This window comes from Eulemur rufifrons, chromosome 27, assembly GCF_041146395.1.
Source record: "Eulemur rufifrons isolate Redbay chromosome 27, OSU_ERuf_1, whole genome shotgun sequence".
NCBI classification, from domain to species: Eukaryota; Metazoa; Chordata; class Mammalia; order Primates; family Lemuridae; genus Eulemur; species Eulemur rufifrons.
In genome coordinates, this window is record NC_091009.1 from 28545068 (window position 1) to 28560640 (window position 15573).

At 40.5% G+C, this 15573-nt stretch overlaps 2 protein-coding genes across 4 annotated transcripts in view; both read left to right on the forward strand.

The window, feature by feature from the left end:
- The window catches only part of RBBP5 (RB binding protein 5, histone lysine methyltransferase complex subunit), a 32896-nt gene extending 20379 nt beyond the window's left edge, over positions 1-12517 (forward strand). Inside the window, exons 7-14 of one of the 3 annotated variants that reach the window (XM_069459240.1) lie at positions 142-261; positions 349-502; positions 603-674; positions 1330-1447; positions 2738-2807; positions 3225-3454; positions 4514-4705; positions 10553-12517. In XM_069459240.1, coding sequence (XP_069315341.1) covers positions 142-261; positions 349-502; positions 603-674; positions 1330-1447; positions 2738-2807; positions 3225-3454; positions 4514-4705; positions 10553-10581 — 985 coding nt within the window. In that variant the 3' untranslated portion in view covers positions 10582-12517. The remainder of the gene's footprint in view (positions 1-141; positions 262-348; positions 503-602; positions 675-1329; positions 1448-2737; positions 2808-3224; positions 3455-4513; positions 4706-10552) is intronic. The other 2 variants (XM_069459241.1, XM_069459243.1) reach the window with 2 other exon arrangements.
- A 1585-nt stretch (positions 12518-14102) lies between these two features.
- On the forward strand, positions 14103-14933 carry TMEM81 (transmembrane protein 81). Its single transcript, XM_069459502.1, has one exon. It carries the CDS (start codon positions 14103-14105, stop codon positions 14931-14933), a length of 831 nt encoding a protein of 276 aa, XP_069315603.1.
- The last annotated feature ends 640 nt before the right edge of the window (positions 14934-15573 follow it).

Consider the following 15573-nt stretch of genomic DNA (forward strand, 5'->3'; position numbering starts at 1 on the left):
TCGCCTATTACTTGGATTTTTATTCAGTTTCTCCCCAGTTAGTTGTTTTGTGGTACTGTTCTAAGTAACTGATAATAATAGAAAATCTTAACAGGAACAGATTAATGACCTCTGGTGTTGATGTTTTTCTCTTTCCTGTAGTTGCTTTTTAATTAACACAGCAGATCGAATAATCAGAGTTTATGATGGCAGAGAAATCTTAACCTGCGGAAGAGATGGAGAGCCTGAACCCATGCAAAAACTGCAGGACTTGGTGAATAGGTATATGTCATGACCTAGAAGCGTATGTGATAATTCCTGACCTGGACTCAGGTTCCAGTTCTCCTTGGTGCTTTCTTTGTACTTTAGGACCCCATGGAAGAAATGTTGTTTCTCTGGGGATGGGGAGTACATAGTGGCAGGTTCTGCCCGGCAGCATGCCCTGTACATCTGGGAGAAGAGCATTGGTAACCTGGTGAAGATTCTCCATGGAACGAGAGGAGAACTCCTCTTGGATGTAGCTGTGAGTAGAGTGGTGGGACGTTGCTGTTGTAACATAAGCCCGAATATCTTGAATCTATTTTACAGTCTATTTTTTTTTTTTTTTTTCCGTTAAAATTTAGTGGCATCCTGTTCGACCCATCATAGCATCCATTTCTAGTGGAGTGGTATCTATCTGGGCACAAAATCAAGTGGTAAGTATTTTTGTGGTTTACTTGCTTTGAAACTAGATACTCCTTGTTATTATCAAAGAACCATATACATACGTAGTAAGCTAATAATTGTTTGCTTTTTTTTATTGCATATGATTCTTGCAACCTAATTAAATAGGTTCAGTGCATCTAGTTTCACTTTATTTTGATAGGAAAGTCTTGGTCCCAAGCTAGTTTACTAGATTTGTTTTCAGGAAGAAAGTCTTGACACTAGACTTTTCTGTTAGATTTTTCTGTGATTTATTCGATATGTATTTTTCTTTTGCTTTTCTTAGTTTCAGCTCAGTTTCTATTTTACATCTTGGTTTTAGTTTGAACCCTTTTAAACTATATTTGTAATCTGTGTACTTAGAAGAAAATTTAACATTTTCCTTTAAAATTACATATTAAAAGATGAAAGAAGGCAATTATTTATGAAAAAGCTATAGTTAATAACTTAAAATGTTTAAGATAGAAAATACCTTAAGATAGTAAAAGCTACAGATACCTAATTTTTATTCTTACCTGCCAAATTTAATCTCAGAGTTGTTAGTCTCTTTCATGCTCAAATCTTTCATTTTATTATTAATATTAATGTCTAGGTTACAGATTATTGCTTTCTCATATGGTAAAATAGTATGTTTTGTTTGTGGCATAGGAAAACTGGAGTGCATTTGCACCAGATTTCAAAGAATTGGATGAAAATGTAGAATATGAGGAAAGGGAATCAGAGTTTGATATTGAAGATGAAGATAAGAGTGAGCCTGAGCAGACAGGTAATATTTCTCAATTGCAGATAGTATTTCCTAAAGGGAAAATAATTGCTTCACTGAATATTCTTAATTTGTGTTGTAAATTTATTTCAGTACTTAGGCTAAAATGTCACTTTGTTCTTTAAACTTACATAGTTTTCACAGTGTTTGCAGAGTCTTCATTTATAAACCATTAACTAAGAGCCTATATGGGCATTACCAGAGCTCAAGCAGCTCTCTTGACATTTCACTTTGCATTTCCTGATTAACTGCGGATGATTAAGTGCAGGTGGACACGCAGCAATTGGCAGCACAGCCACGTGTGCCCAGTGCTTGGCTCGTGTTGTGTGTTCTGTCTCTCCTTTCTCAGTAAGGGAAAGGTCAGGAGCGCAGGCTCTGGAGTCGGACTGCCTTGGGCAAAATACTTACTCTTAATACTTACACCTTAATTTCCTCATCTATAAAATAGGGGTAATATAGTACCTGCCTTTTAGAGTTGAGGGGAACAAATGAAATAATTCATGTAACACACTTAATATATGCCTAGGCCATAATAAGCACTAAGGTGTTATTTTCCATTATGATTATGACTGTAATCATTGTTATTTTTATCTCTTGTGAACTTCTATATAGGAGCTCCTTGAGAATAAAGATCTGACTTTTTCTCTCCATCATGTCCAATGCAGGGCTTTACGCATAGTAGGGGTTCATGTGTGTGAATGCTTAGGATGCCCAGTTGTCACTGTCAGTGAGTCAATGATTCATGCCACAGATCATTGACTCCTGGGTCACTTAATGGTGCCAGGAACCAGGAAGTCAGGCTTGAGGTTAGTACACACCAGCTTGAAAGTGCTGGTCCTAACTTTTGTGATAGTAGATAACTTTCATGCTTTATGTGTTTTAGGAAGACCTCCAGGGCTGCAGAATGTTTTGGATTGTATTGGCATTGTTGGGTTATGTTCTGTTAAGCCTTCCCAGACTTCCACATAAATTGTTCCTCCTTGCCATCTCCCGAGCACATTGCACGTACCTTTACTGTAGCACTTACTGTATTAAATTGAAATTATCTGTTTGTATCTGTCTCCCCAGTTAGACTGTGAAGCTTTTACTGAACTATTCCCAACTTTCTTGGTCATCGCTCTATTTCTAGTGCCTAGCATAGGGTGGAAATTCAGCACACATTTGTTAAATATGAACTGTTTAGTTTTCCTCCTTTGTTGCTTCTGGATTTCAGTTTATGAAAACTGTTAAGCTGCAAGTGAAAAGCAGCTTTCCACTTCTTCTCAAACCTCTCCTGTGCTTCCGTCCTGGCAGGGGCTGATGCTGCAGAAGACGAGGAGGTGGATGTCACCAGTGTGGACCCCATTGCTGCCTTCTGTAGCAGGTGAGCCAGCACGGAGGGCTGGGCCGTTTAGGATGCTCCTCCTCCTCAGTCTCAGGCGGGTGTGAGGGTACTATTCAGTTCCTCTGGCCATCCCTGCAGTCCTGTCTGCTCATTAGCTAAAAGAGAGAACTCCTTGGGTATACAAGAAATATGGTATAGTCTTCTCTAGTCCTACTTTCCCTTCCTTTCTCCCTGATAGAGAATTTAAGAAACTGAATAATTCATTTATCCTGTTTATTTTTACTACTGATTTTATTAATCATGGTGTCTGATTTCTTTTTATTCATCTTGGCTTTCTTAAAGTTCTAGATCCATACGTGTTGCTTATGTTTAATATAGGCAATGGAGGAAGGGCTCATGGTTTAAGCAACTATCTCCTCTTTTTTCCAATCCCTTGTCTGATCCTGTTCCAAATAGTGATGAAGAGCTGGAAGATTCAAAGGCTCTGTTGTATTTACCCATTGCCCCTGAGGTAGAAGACCCAGAAGAAAATCCTTACGGCCCCCCACCCGATGCAGTCCAAACCTCCCTGATGGATGAAGGGGCTGGTTCAGAGAAGAAGAGGCAGTCATCAGCAGACGGGTCCCAGCCACCCAAGAAGAAACCCAAAACAACCAATATAGAACTTCAAGGAGTACCAAATGATGGTAAGAGTTTGCATCTTTTCCCTGTTGTCCAGTAAACACTACTCTTGAGTGCCCACTGCACTCTGGTAATTTCCTGTTTGAACAGTTTTACCTTAAAGGACTTTTCCCAGGAGTCTTTACAGTGTTTTCCAACTTTGTAATGATGGCATCTGTGTTCCCTTCTCTTTTAAAACGGGGGAGTTCTGCCCTTCAGTACCTTGCCCCTAAGGTGACACACTTTAAGTTTTCTGACGCCTGGCTCAAAGTTTATTATACCATTCTTCTTCCTTTTTATTTTTTCCCGTAGAGTGGTTTTATTAGGTGGTAACATATTAGTTAGACCTGGACAGTCATTTCATTCTTCCTGCCACCTTTTACAGACTGACTCTGAAAGCCTTTATTATTAATACCATGTCTTGGGATAGGTGGGAATGGATGGAGGGGGGTGTGTGTGTGTGTGTGTGTGTTTACTCTTGGGCATCCTCCTTTCTCTTTCCTTTTAGCTAACTACGGATCATTTAAGCATGCAACTGCACATTTCCCTGGTGCTACTGATTGTGTATTCTGTTTCAGGCACCGTTGTGTGGCTTGTATACCATTGTTGACTTTTACATCAACCCTGCAAGTTGATTTACTATCCCTGCTTTTCAAAGGAGAAAATTTAGGCTGAGGTTTTGTTTGAGAGGTTATGTAATTTGTCCAAGGGGAAATGGGGGCAGGGGGTCAGGATTCTTGTTCTGATCTGTCTAGTTCCACAGCCTCACGTGCCTCTGTGTGTGTGTGTGTTTTCCGTGTGTGTGGCTTGGTTTGGAATAGCATCAGTGCGTCTTTCAGCTCCTGTTCAATTTAGAGTTGCTGTGGCTTGGTATGGCCGTACAGGCTGCATGTGCTTTTGGCCAAACTACTTCTCATTTAATGGCCACTCTTACGTAGTTTTATAAATAATAAACAAGACAAACTTTGCTCCCTCTATTAGTGGATCTGAGACACAAAGCAACATTCTTTGCTCACAAAGTTGTGTTTGGGGTGTTGGGCTGGTGGTGTGTGGGTTCCTTTCCAAGCCTATCTGTCCTTCTACAGAAGTCCATCCACTACTGGGTGTGAAGGGGGATGGCAAATCCAAGAAGAAGCAAGCAGGCCGGCCTAAAGGATCAAAAGGTAAAGAGAAAGATTCTCCATTTAAACCGAAACTCTACAAAGGGGACAGAGGTTTACCTCTGGAAGGATCAGCGAAGGGTAAAGTGCAGGCGGAACTCAGCCAGCCCTTGACAGGTAAGGACACATTGGGAGCACTGTCTGGCTTGCTTCGTGGCCTTGCTTTGTACAGCCCCTGACTCCGTTTAACTGCGGCATTTTTTTTTTTTTTCTCCCTTCCCTCCTTTTCCCAGCAGTAAATAGTCTCTAAATTTTAAGCTGCTGCTAAACCAAATTTGGCTTAATTCAGTGGCTCCTAACCTTGGGTCCATAAATAGGTTTCAAGGGAATCTATATTCCCTTGATATCATATGTAAAATATGTGAATATTTTTCTGGGGAAGACATCCATAGCTTTTATTAGATTCCTACAGGAATCCATCACCCAAAAAAGGGTAAGAACCCGTGCTTTAATTCATTTCTTTCTCTTTGCTGTTAGGCTGTTTGCTTATTTGTTTAGTCTCAAATGAAAAAGCCAAATAGCCAGAAATATAAGCTTATTTTATGTAGCTTGCTAACTGTTTAACTGTAGCATCTTACTGTTCTCTCTTCAAATCATTCAAACCCCACAGAGGGTGTCTTTCTCTCTCCCAGTAGTCTAGCAGCCATAATGAAGTTCTTAGTACCATCATGTTAAGGAAAATGACATGTTTTTGTTTTTTTCCTCAATATCTGAAAACAGGAGGAGATGACCAAAAACAGAGAAACTACAATATCTATGTAGCTTCTTAACGCTTAGACCTTTTGAAACTTAACATTTGGGTTTGCTCACTTTTATATGATTGAGGGATTTTTATTGGGGATTGGAGAACAATTTCAATTTCCTACCAAATACTCGTGAAGCTAGCCTAAATGGTCTTTTGTTTAGAAAATATTAATCAAATTAGAATCCATTTCTCTTCAGACACTGGGTTTTGGAAGTTTTTTATTTTATATGTGAGCCCTGTGTTAGTTAATACAGTACGCAATTTTTTTTGTGGCTAGTTTAGTAGACTCAAAGGCAGCATTGTTAACATCAGTGGTTGCATGCAGATTTTTTTCCCTTTTGCTTTAAAATTTTAATATAAGTGTATTAATCCAAATGTGATGATAAGTACTAGAATGCAAACAGAATTCTTTGTTTAATTTTTACCTTACCTGGCCAAGTGAGGTGGCCGACGCCTGTAATCCTAGCACACTGGGAGGCCAAGACAGGAGGATCGCTCGAGCTCAGGAGTTTGAGACAAGTCTGAGCAAGAGTGAGACCCCATCTCTATTTTTAAAAAAAATAAACTATAAAAAAATGTATACCTTACCTCAGTCATTGTCTTTGAACATGAATCTCTTCCACAGTGAAGGTAAAACAGACTCAGTTACTCATCATTTTAAATATTTCACCTCGAGTTTGCTAGTTTTAGACTTTAGTTTTTTATAGTTCAACACCGTATCACTGAGCACCAAGATTTTTTTCCGGAACAACAGTGTTCATGGTGTTGTACTGATAATCAGTTACCACCTCCACAGTCGGTCCTCCTAAGGCTGCGTCTGTACATGTAATAGAATAGCCGGAACTGTCCTACGGGCATTGCCAACAAAGACTGCAGATTGACTAGATGTAAATAAAACTATCTTCCATAACCCACTTCTTGCACAAGCTGATGCCACTGCAGAAGAAAAACGAAAAACTTAGAAAACTTTTGTTTTCTAATTGTCAGGCACTTAAATTGGTCAAATTTAAATAGATTTCCCTAGTCCGGAAGGCTAAAATGTTTTAGGGTGATTTAAAACATGGCCAAACGTATTCCATTAATTAAAACACTTTAGGACATAGTATCCCAGCTTCGTCAAAACCTGTCTATGATTTATCATGTACTTTGGAAGTACATGATAAATCATTTCAAATTCGTAAAAAACTCACATTTTCTTCTCTAGAATACAATGATTTCAGCTTTTAATTCTAGTTGATGTGGTCACTAACAGTAACTAACTATCTTTAGCAATTCCCGAACTGGGCCCTGTCAGAGACACCGTGAAGCACTGTTGGATTTCACAGCTCAGAGTACGGCAGCAGTGGTGTTTCTCAGCTGTGCCTCGGAAATGTCTGCCTTAGGGTCAATATCAAAGTGTTGGAAAGTTTACACAGCCCTGAAGGAATGGGCCCTTTTATTCCCTAAAATTCTCAAAATACTGAATACATGTATTAGTTTTATTAGCGTAGTGATGGGAGAAAGCTTACAGTAAAATTTTGAACTATGTGTAGGATATATGTATTGGTATAAGTCAGCATTTCAAAGCTCCTCCTAGTAAGCATAGATGCTCCATTATCAAGGGCTCATTAAAAGATTATTCCCACTCACTTTACTGACAAAGTTTAATAAAGTACTGATCTCAGTAAAGGCTAGAATTTATATCATGGAATAGGAGGGTGTTTTAAACTGGACTTTTGTTTTCTAATTGTTAGGCAATTAAATTGGTCAATTTTAAATAGAGACAACTGTTTTAACAGCTTTACCCCCTACAAGGACTAAAGGACACTTCCACGTGGCAGCACCAGCGTGATAACGTAATTTATGACAACACACAGGCAGAGAAACCACATGCACAGGTCGCGGCAGACATCTCCCCGACCTCTCTGTCGCTTGCGTGGCATGCTTCCCCATGTAACCTACACGGCCTTCTTCCCGTTTCCTCCCTTCTTCTCTGGCCTTGGTTCTCCTTTTCCTGAATGGAAATCTCCAAAACTGAAATGGCCAGATTAAACTCCAGAGTGCTGTGGAACAAGATCATTAGGAAACCTCAAAAGGGGGTTGAGGCACGGTTCCAGGACCCCCACAGAAGGGCTGCATCCGGCTTGATTGACCAGCTGCAGTGTGGTTTGAATCTTTGTGAAGGCTGCACAGTTGCTGGGGGGAGTGGTGGAACTACATAGCACAGATAATTCCATGAGAAGTCTCAGTTTTAAGACAACCTATCATATTGTTTATGTGGGATTCTTTGGGTGAGGGTAGGGCTTCACCCAATAACGTGGTCGTCCTAGAGGGCCTGAGCAGGCTGCGTCTGGCTGGCACCTGCTGCTGATTTGCATGTGGCCCACCAAGGCCACTGAGAGAAACACTTTGGCCTTTGGCTCTCATGTTCATCCACACCTTGGAGACTTTCAATAAAAGGCAGTATGCAGTCGTTGTAGATTTTCCACTAGATAAGAAGAATGAAACATGATCCAGAATTCCTGAGGCGGAATCATCTTCAAAAGTCTTCAAAAGTCAGTCTGAGGGTTGTATTTGTAGACTCAAGGTTTTGTGGACCTGTCCATACTCCCTCACCCCCACCATGGACACCTTTTGCATTGGAGTCAAATTGTTTGAAAGCAGCATTATAGGTGTTGTATGTTGTATTACTACCCTAAGTTAGATGAATGACAACTCTTTGTTAATACCTGCAATTCAGCAGTTATTGAGAAAACTGTTCCATAAACCTTGATTAGTCCTAACAAAGCTACCGTAGTCTGTTGCATGTTGCAGCAGGAGATGATGCGTTTCAAGGGAAAATTGGAAGACAAATAGACCCTATAGAAATAATCTGGCCACTTGGAATCTGGGGCTACAGAAACTTCTTTCCTATCAAACAGCTCATCAGTATTGGATAGCACCAGAGGGCCCACATCCATGAAGACACTTTCTGTGTTGAGTGAAGACCCAACAGTGAAGCTTGGTAAGGGTAACCCTGAGCTTGGACCTCTTCAGAGAGACCAGGCTGACATAGTTTGCACCATTTATCAAATGTCCCTCAATTACTTTAGATACTCTCCAGAGGCCAGTCCTCTGGAGAAACTCGAGGTGTGAACAGAATCACCAATTGCCTTGTTGCCCTGGGATTGCTCAAGAACTAGGGCTCCTTGGCAGTAAACATCAGTAGTAAGTGAGGCTATCATATACGTGGTCTAAAGCCCTCATGGGATGGTGGGCATGAGGCGGTGGTTAGTGTGCACCTAGGTCTTTTGGGGGTGGCAAAGGCCAAAGTGAGCCAAGGCGCCACTCCTGGGGGTGGACAGGCACCATGTGGATTTCCCTGCCTTGGGCTGCCCTGTGCCACTGCCCCTGGTGCCAGCCAGCCCCTCCCTGGGGCTCTGAACCACCTCCAAGTCACTTACTGGATCTGTGACTGTTTTAAATGCCCGGTAGTGAGTGAGGTGTTTTTTCATTCTCTTTTTTAAAGAACAGTCTCTCAAAGACTAATTTATGAATTCCTGCTGAAATCAGATAGCTAGTTGGATGTCTTTTCTCATTCTGTGTGATCTTACTAGCTAAGTAAGTAGGGTTTGAAAATCATGACCCAGGGTTCTCTTAGGCCACCCTGGATTGGGCTGCTATTGGGAGGTACCAATAGTAGCTGTTTATGAGCTGAATTTTCCTTAATATTATATTACTAGAGATTTCCTTTATGTTGCAGCTAAATAATGCATTTCCTTGGGGGCAGTTGCTGCTTCAGATCTTTAGATTGCCTGGAGTCCTCTGCGTTGTTATTTCCGTGTATCTTACCTGGCTCATCCTATTGCTTGCTCTGGTTTGGTTTTGTTGCCTGATGCCTCAACAAGTCCTTTCCCGCCCCCCCCCTTTTGCTTTTATTTATTTCTTTTGTCTACTTACAAGAACAAGATGGTATAGAAACGTGATCTGCCCTCAGCTAATCTGTATAAGATACCAGTCATCTTGAGTGCCCATTATTAATGCTCTGGATTTGTGATGAAACCACTTTATCCCATCATGATTTAGGCTTAATGAAATGCCAATGTTGTGTTCATTTTTAAACTGTTAAAACCTAGTTGATCAGGGTACCTGTGGGAACAATTAGTGAAACTAGCCTTAGAGTGGTAAAGGTATGATATTGAGGAGTGGATTCCTGATATCCGAGAGGTTTTCTTTAATCAACTCAAGACGTTCCTTATGTTTTATGTTGGGAGAGATCGGAAAAACAAGGCCTACCTCAACTTTTTATCTTTATCTTCCTAACTATAAAAAGTTTAAACTCAATTTTTAACACTGTAGCATTCAGTAGAGAGTTTGTATGTTATAATTTCAGTCTGTTTTCAGGCAAATGTGAATATATTTTTATTGCCAGTTTTCATTTTTACAGGAACTTTATTTTAAAAATCATGTTAAAAGTAAAGTTTTATAAATGAGTATTTTGCTTTCATAATTTAGGCAGTTATTATTTTTAACCATTTTACTGTCAAGTGGCATGTTCTCCCCCATTCCAAATGACATCTGGGAGGATTTTCTTCACCTTGTTCTCTTTTTACACTTCCTAGTTAATATTTCACAGCTGCCCATTTAAGGATGTCCCTCAGAGGTTGAACAGCTTCTATGGAATGATCAGGGAAGTGTTCATTTGATTTTACTATTTAGGATATTATTTCTTGATCGGTTGGTGCATAGAAATGCAGACAGTAGCTTTCATCAACATTTCACCATATTTGGGATTCTAAGGTGATAAGGATGTCACTTAAGGAACAGTGGTGCTTGGAAAAGGGTTTCTTGCTCACTGTTACTCATGTAGTTACTAATTAGTCTAATATACGAAAGGTCAAAGGTGTGCCCTGAAATTTCCTCCACTTATTGCACTTTTTGGGTTGCTAAGCGTTATTTGTGAACACCTTAGAGAAGGGTTGGCAGCTTAGATGTGTACAACTCTGGTCATTTTGCTTTTCCCTCACCCTTTGGAGCAGTACTGAGAAAAGCATTGGGGGTAGGGGTTTGGGATTTGAATTGTTTGTTTCAATAAAAAGTAATTGGGAGTTGGAGTTGGTTTTAATTTTTCTCAAAAAGGGGAAATTCTTGGCTCATATATGCTTGTAATGCATCACCCATCATCCATCAGTATTTCTATTTTATAAGTAATTGATCTAAGTTAATGCTAACAGAAAACCTTTTGTGTCTAATCTCTTTAGCAGGAGGAGCAATCTCAGAATTGTTATGAAGACCCTTGAAGTTCTTCGTTCTTCCCCACTTTGCCATCATGTGGCCTCTGGACACTGTGGTCAGTCATTTGAGATTGACTTTAATTTAAAACAAAGGCCTCTGCCTCCCACCCAGGAGGTGGGAGGAGTGAATTTTATGTTTGAATGAAGAAGTGAATTATGGAAGAAGAGTATATGTCCCTTACCTTCCTTTTCAAGCGTAAGTCCAAATAGGCTCTCAGGAATGAGGATTGTGAAGACATCAAATAGGAGTTTTGACTCATTTAAACTTTGATGCTTAGTTACATTGCTGGAGAAAAAAATACCCATGTTTTGCTCATACAACGTTATTGTACCCAGCATCATTTTGGCTGTCATTTCCTATCTCCTGTTAGCCTTCCATCCTCAGTGCATGTCCTTGAGTGACTTGTTCTTATCTGAAATTTTGCTACAATATCCTAGGGAAACTTCTGTTGCTAATTCTTTCTTTCATTTTTTAAATTTACCTTCCCCCCAGATATCTCCTATATTTCCATATTGTGTACAAAGGATGGGCAGGAAAGAACGTGCTTGAAAAATTTTACATTTTCAGAAAGGGAAGGAAGATAAGAAGGCCCCCCTTTTCCTACCGTACTACATTTTGCTGGAGAAGCTGGGCTGTAAGAGATTCAAGGTTTTTCCTTGTTTTCCTTTCGTTGCTTGTTTCCCTCCAGTACTGGTTCATTGTCATTAATCATGGTTTTTGAAGATAGCTAGTTTTGTCCATCTCCAGCAAAGAATCATCAGCAGTTTGTATCACTTTATGTGTGCTGGCTTCCAGAGATGGAAACAAACCAAGGTGTCACACAACAAGCTTCTTTTTTATTGGGGTTGGGGAATCTATGCAAGGACTAGGGTAAAACCATCCAAAATCAAAGCAGCAGCAACACAGTTCAAATCAAAGATTAAGGTGAAATTTTTTTTATCATTGCCTGTGGAAATCTGTCCCCATCAGTATCTATGCTCCTTTTTCTATGTTTTCAGTCACTTCCTTTCTGTGAAAGGTTGCTAGCTTTTTTGCCTTTTTTTGCTTTTGTTCTTTAGATAGAAAGAGTGGATAGATGTGTACATTAGGTGTTTGATTCTCTGAAAATTTGGTCAGGAAGCCAGGCACTCAGTAGCCTCCCTGAGGAGAGCTTTTAGTTGACCAGAAGTGCTTAACCTGGATCATCATTTTCTCAGTATTTTCAACGGAGAATTCAAATACTGTGCTTATCGTGAAATCTTTATCAGTTGGTGGATGCTCCTGTAGGTAGCCAAACACGTTGATTGCCTTTTAGATTTTAGGATAGAAATCAAAGTAGAACATATCAGTAAGAGCCTCTTTCTCCCATTCCATCCTTTAGAACCAGTGTATTCAATAGTTGAAGAAGGAGCTCTCTCTGAGTCAGTTTCAAAACGGCTATATGGTTAGATGCTATTACTTTTTCCTTAAATGCTCATTTTGTGAATTGCATATGAGTTAGACCAGTGGTTGAGATGGGTAAGTGGATCACTAGACATGTTTTTGTTTTACAGATATATCCATTCCAGTTTTCTTTGTCCTCTCCCCTGCAATAGTGTGCAAACTGTGTGATGCAAAGCGTTTCTGCCTTATTTCCGTGTGTGAAGTGGCTTTGTTTCCCCTGCCTTCTGCCTGTGCATCTGGGTGTTTGTGCTCTGTCCACCTCCTAAACTAGCTACTGAGAAAAGCGACTTAAGCCCTGTCAGATTGTCTCTGGCAGCAGCTCCTAATAATTATTTATGCTTTTGGAATTTTTTTTTTCAACTCCTAAAACCTTCTATCTTAGTTTGACTTTCTTGATTTGTACAATATATGTATATTCTCTCCTTTTTGTCACCTCCCCACTCCCCCATTGTTTGTTTTTTTAAAATGTTCTGTAGTTTTGTACAAGATGAGACTTAGCCTTGGGTATATCTTGCTGAAGCTTTAATGCTTTGTAAATAAAATCGGATGTTTATTAAAGAACAGGTGTAGATGTTCGTTTGTAAACACTGCTCACTTCTGGAAGTCACCCCCTGCTTTGCTTTTGTACAATGGGAAAACGTGGCTTACTGTGGTGATGTTAGATCTTTCTGCGTGGAAATACAGATCTGGAAGGGCTAGGGCTGGGCAGGTGGTCCTGATTTCTGCCTGTGCACAAAATTATAAATAAACGATCTGAGCACAAAGTTGTTAATTGAAAAGATGATTTAGGAGTGATCCCTCTTCAAATTCTTTAACTCAGTATGTTTGTGTAAGTACTCTTAAGAGGCCATAGTGCTAGACTTTCTGGAAGTTACACAAATGCATGCCAGGAGGTTCCTGCCTTCCAAGGATCTTTCTTCAAGTCTAAGTACAGTTAAATTCCTCTTCATTAGCCTTTTTTTTTTTTTTTTTTAAAGATTACATAGCTTTAAAAGCCATTGAATACTTGTGTCTCCTAAAGAATGTTTCCTGAAGTCTAAGTTTTTTATTTTAATCAGTGCCAAATCTGAGTGTCAATTTATTAACCTTTTATGTGACTGGGAACCCCGTCTTTGACATCATAGCTGTTTCATAGCAACCTTGACCTAAGTGAACAATGAGATCCTCTGTTCTATAGGGTAAAGGCAGTAGGCTGAGAGAGAACATTATGCATCGTCTCACCCAGAAAACATCTTCGGTACCCTTGGGCAGGAAAAGTACCTAAAAGGCAGGGAGGAGCTGCCTTTAACATAGCCTTAAATGTTCTGGCCCTTGTCTTCATGAATTTTCATTTCTGGTGAAAATCCCTTACATACGAGTGAAGAGCGTTTCACACTTTACAGAGTGCTTTCATGCACAGTGTATCGTTTGATGCTCAAAGTGACCTTCCTGAAATAGGCAAGGAGGTCTTAGCTTACGGAGGAGGAAATAGAAATTCAGGAAGGGTAAGTCACTTGCCTCCCAGTCCAGAGTTCTTAATCTTTTTATAGAAGGGTTAAGAGCACTCAAAGTAAATGAGTCAGGTTCTTTAACTTGAACTTAGTTCACATTAATCTTTTTTTTTTCTTTTTTTTTTTTTTTTAAGACTTTAGTATTTGTTTTCTTATTTGATGCCATTTAATTTGGTGTTTGGAAACCCTTTAGATTGCACAGTTTTGAGGGGAGGGGAAAGGGTGAGAAAGAGTGTAACTTCACTATGCATTTGCAATAATTTGGAAATTCACTTTAATTTCTGAAGTCTTTTCATCTTTGTCTTCCCAAGAGGTAGATTTAAATTCTCTAAAAAAAAAAAAGTAAAAAGAATGGTAAGGTGGTCTTTACCAAGCATATAGTAAAGAAACAGCATTATGATTTTTTTTTCCTGCCTTGTGGCCCTACCTGTTAATAAGGACTGGTCTTTTATTAAGTTGCACTGCTTTATTGACAATACATGCATCGTATCTTTTGATTTTGAAGGCTATCTCATGTCAAAGGAATCAAGTTATGATATTGTAGAGAAATCAGCTGGAATACCTTTGGGGTGCTGGCGGGGGGTGGTGCGGTGCCTACCAAGACATGAAGGTTTTGGGCACTAGTTTCATCCTCGGGATCCTGGTGTTGCCCTTCGACCTGCCTTTGGTGGTGACTACAGCTAGAACGCTGGCCATCCCTAAGAAGCTGCAAGAAGCTGTGGGGAAAGTGATTGTCAATGCCACAGCGTGCACTGTCACCTGTGGCCTTGGCTATAAGGAGGAGACTGTGTGTGAGGTGGGCCCCGACGGAGTGAGAAGGAAGTGCACGTCTCAGCGCTTGGAATGTCTGACCAACTGGATCTGTGGGATGCTCCATTTCACCGTTCTCATCGGGGAGGAATTTGAGCTTAGCTGTCTGAGTTCAGACATCCTGGAGGTTGGACAGGAAGCTTTCCGATTCACGTGGAGACTTGCTCGGGGTATCATCTCAACCGATGACGAGGTCTTCAAACCCTTCCGAGCCAATTCCCACTTTGTGAAGTTTCAGTCTGCTCAGGAGTATGACTCGGGGACATACCGGTGTGATGTGCAGCTGTTAAAAAACTTGAGACTTGTCAAGAGGCTTTATTTTGGGCTGAGGGTCCTTCCTCCTAACTTGGTAAACCTGAATTTCCATCAGTCCCTTACTGAGGATCAGAAGTTAATAGATGAGGGCTTGGAAGTTAATCTGGACAACTATTCCAAGCCTCACCACCCACAGTGGGGAAAGAAGGTAGCAACAGCCTTGGGAATAGGTATCGCCAGTGGAGTGGTGGGTGGTGTGTTGGTGATCGTTGCCCTCTGCAGTGTGCTGAGGGAGACCTATAGCAATGACAGGTTCCAGAGCTTAAAAGCCTTGTTCCAGAAGGACTGGCTGCCCAGGAAGCCCAGCTAGCTTTTAAGGAGAGTGAGTGTTCTGGCTGCCTGATAGGGGATTGGCTGAGAGGGAGGACTCCTACTGCCGGAAGAATGAGTAGGGGATGTGGAGGGGCAATCTTGCGGCAGCTATGGGCAATCATCTCTAGCTGCTTGTCCCAGATCGATCTGATCACCCTTGCCCACTAGTACCGGGAAACTGTAAACATCGCCCCTGTTCCTGGGAAGAGCAGGAACAAGCTTGCGTTCACTTTCTGTCCTGTACAACTTGTATACCTCCCCCCCTCCATTCCCCCTCTTCTGAACAACGTGTTCATGGAGAAGGATGTTATTAACAGCTTTTATAGTGAAACCATTTTTTCCTTTCAATAAAAATAATTCACAGTAGCTGTATGGAGATTTAACTTTTCTGCTTTTAGTTTAAAATTTCTTGTGTTTATTTAAATTATCCTGTAATTAATCTGGCTTTTATTTTCTTCAGGTTTCTTAGAATAGACATTGAACAAATAGTCTGCTTTGTTGGGGTGCTTATACCTACCTATGTGTGTCAGAGGTTGTTAGTAACGACATCTGACTGGGCATGTATTAATAGTAGACAGTCACTGAATGTGAATGAATTATCTTCCCTCCCTCTACTCTCCAGGTAAACCCCCCGTTCA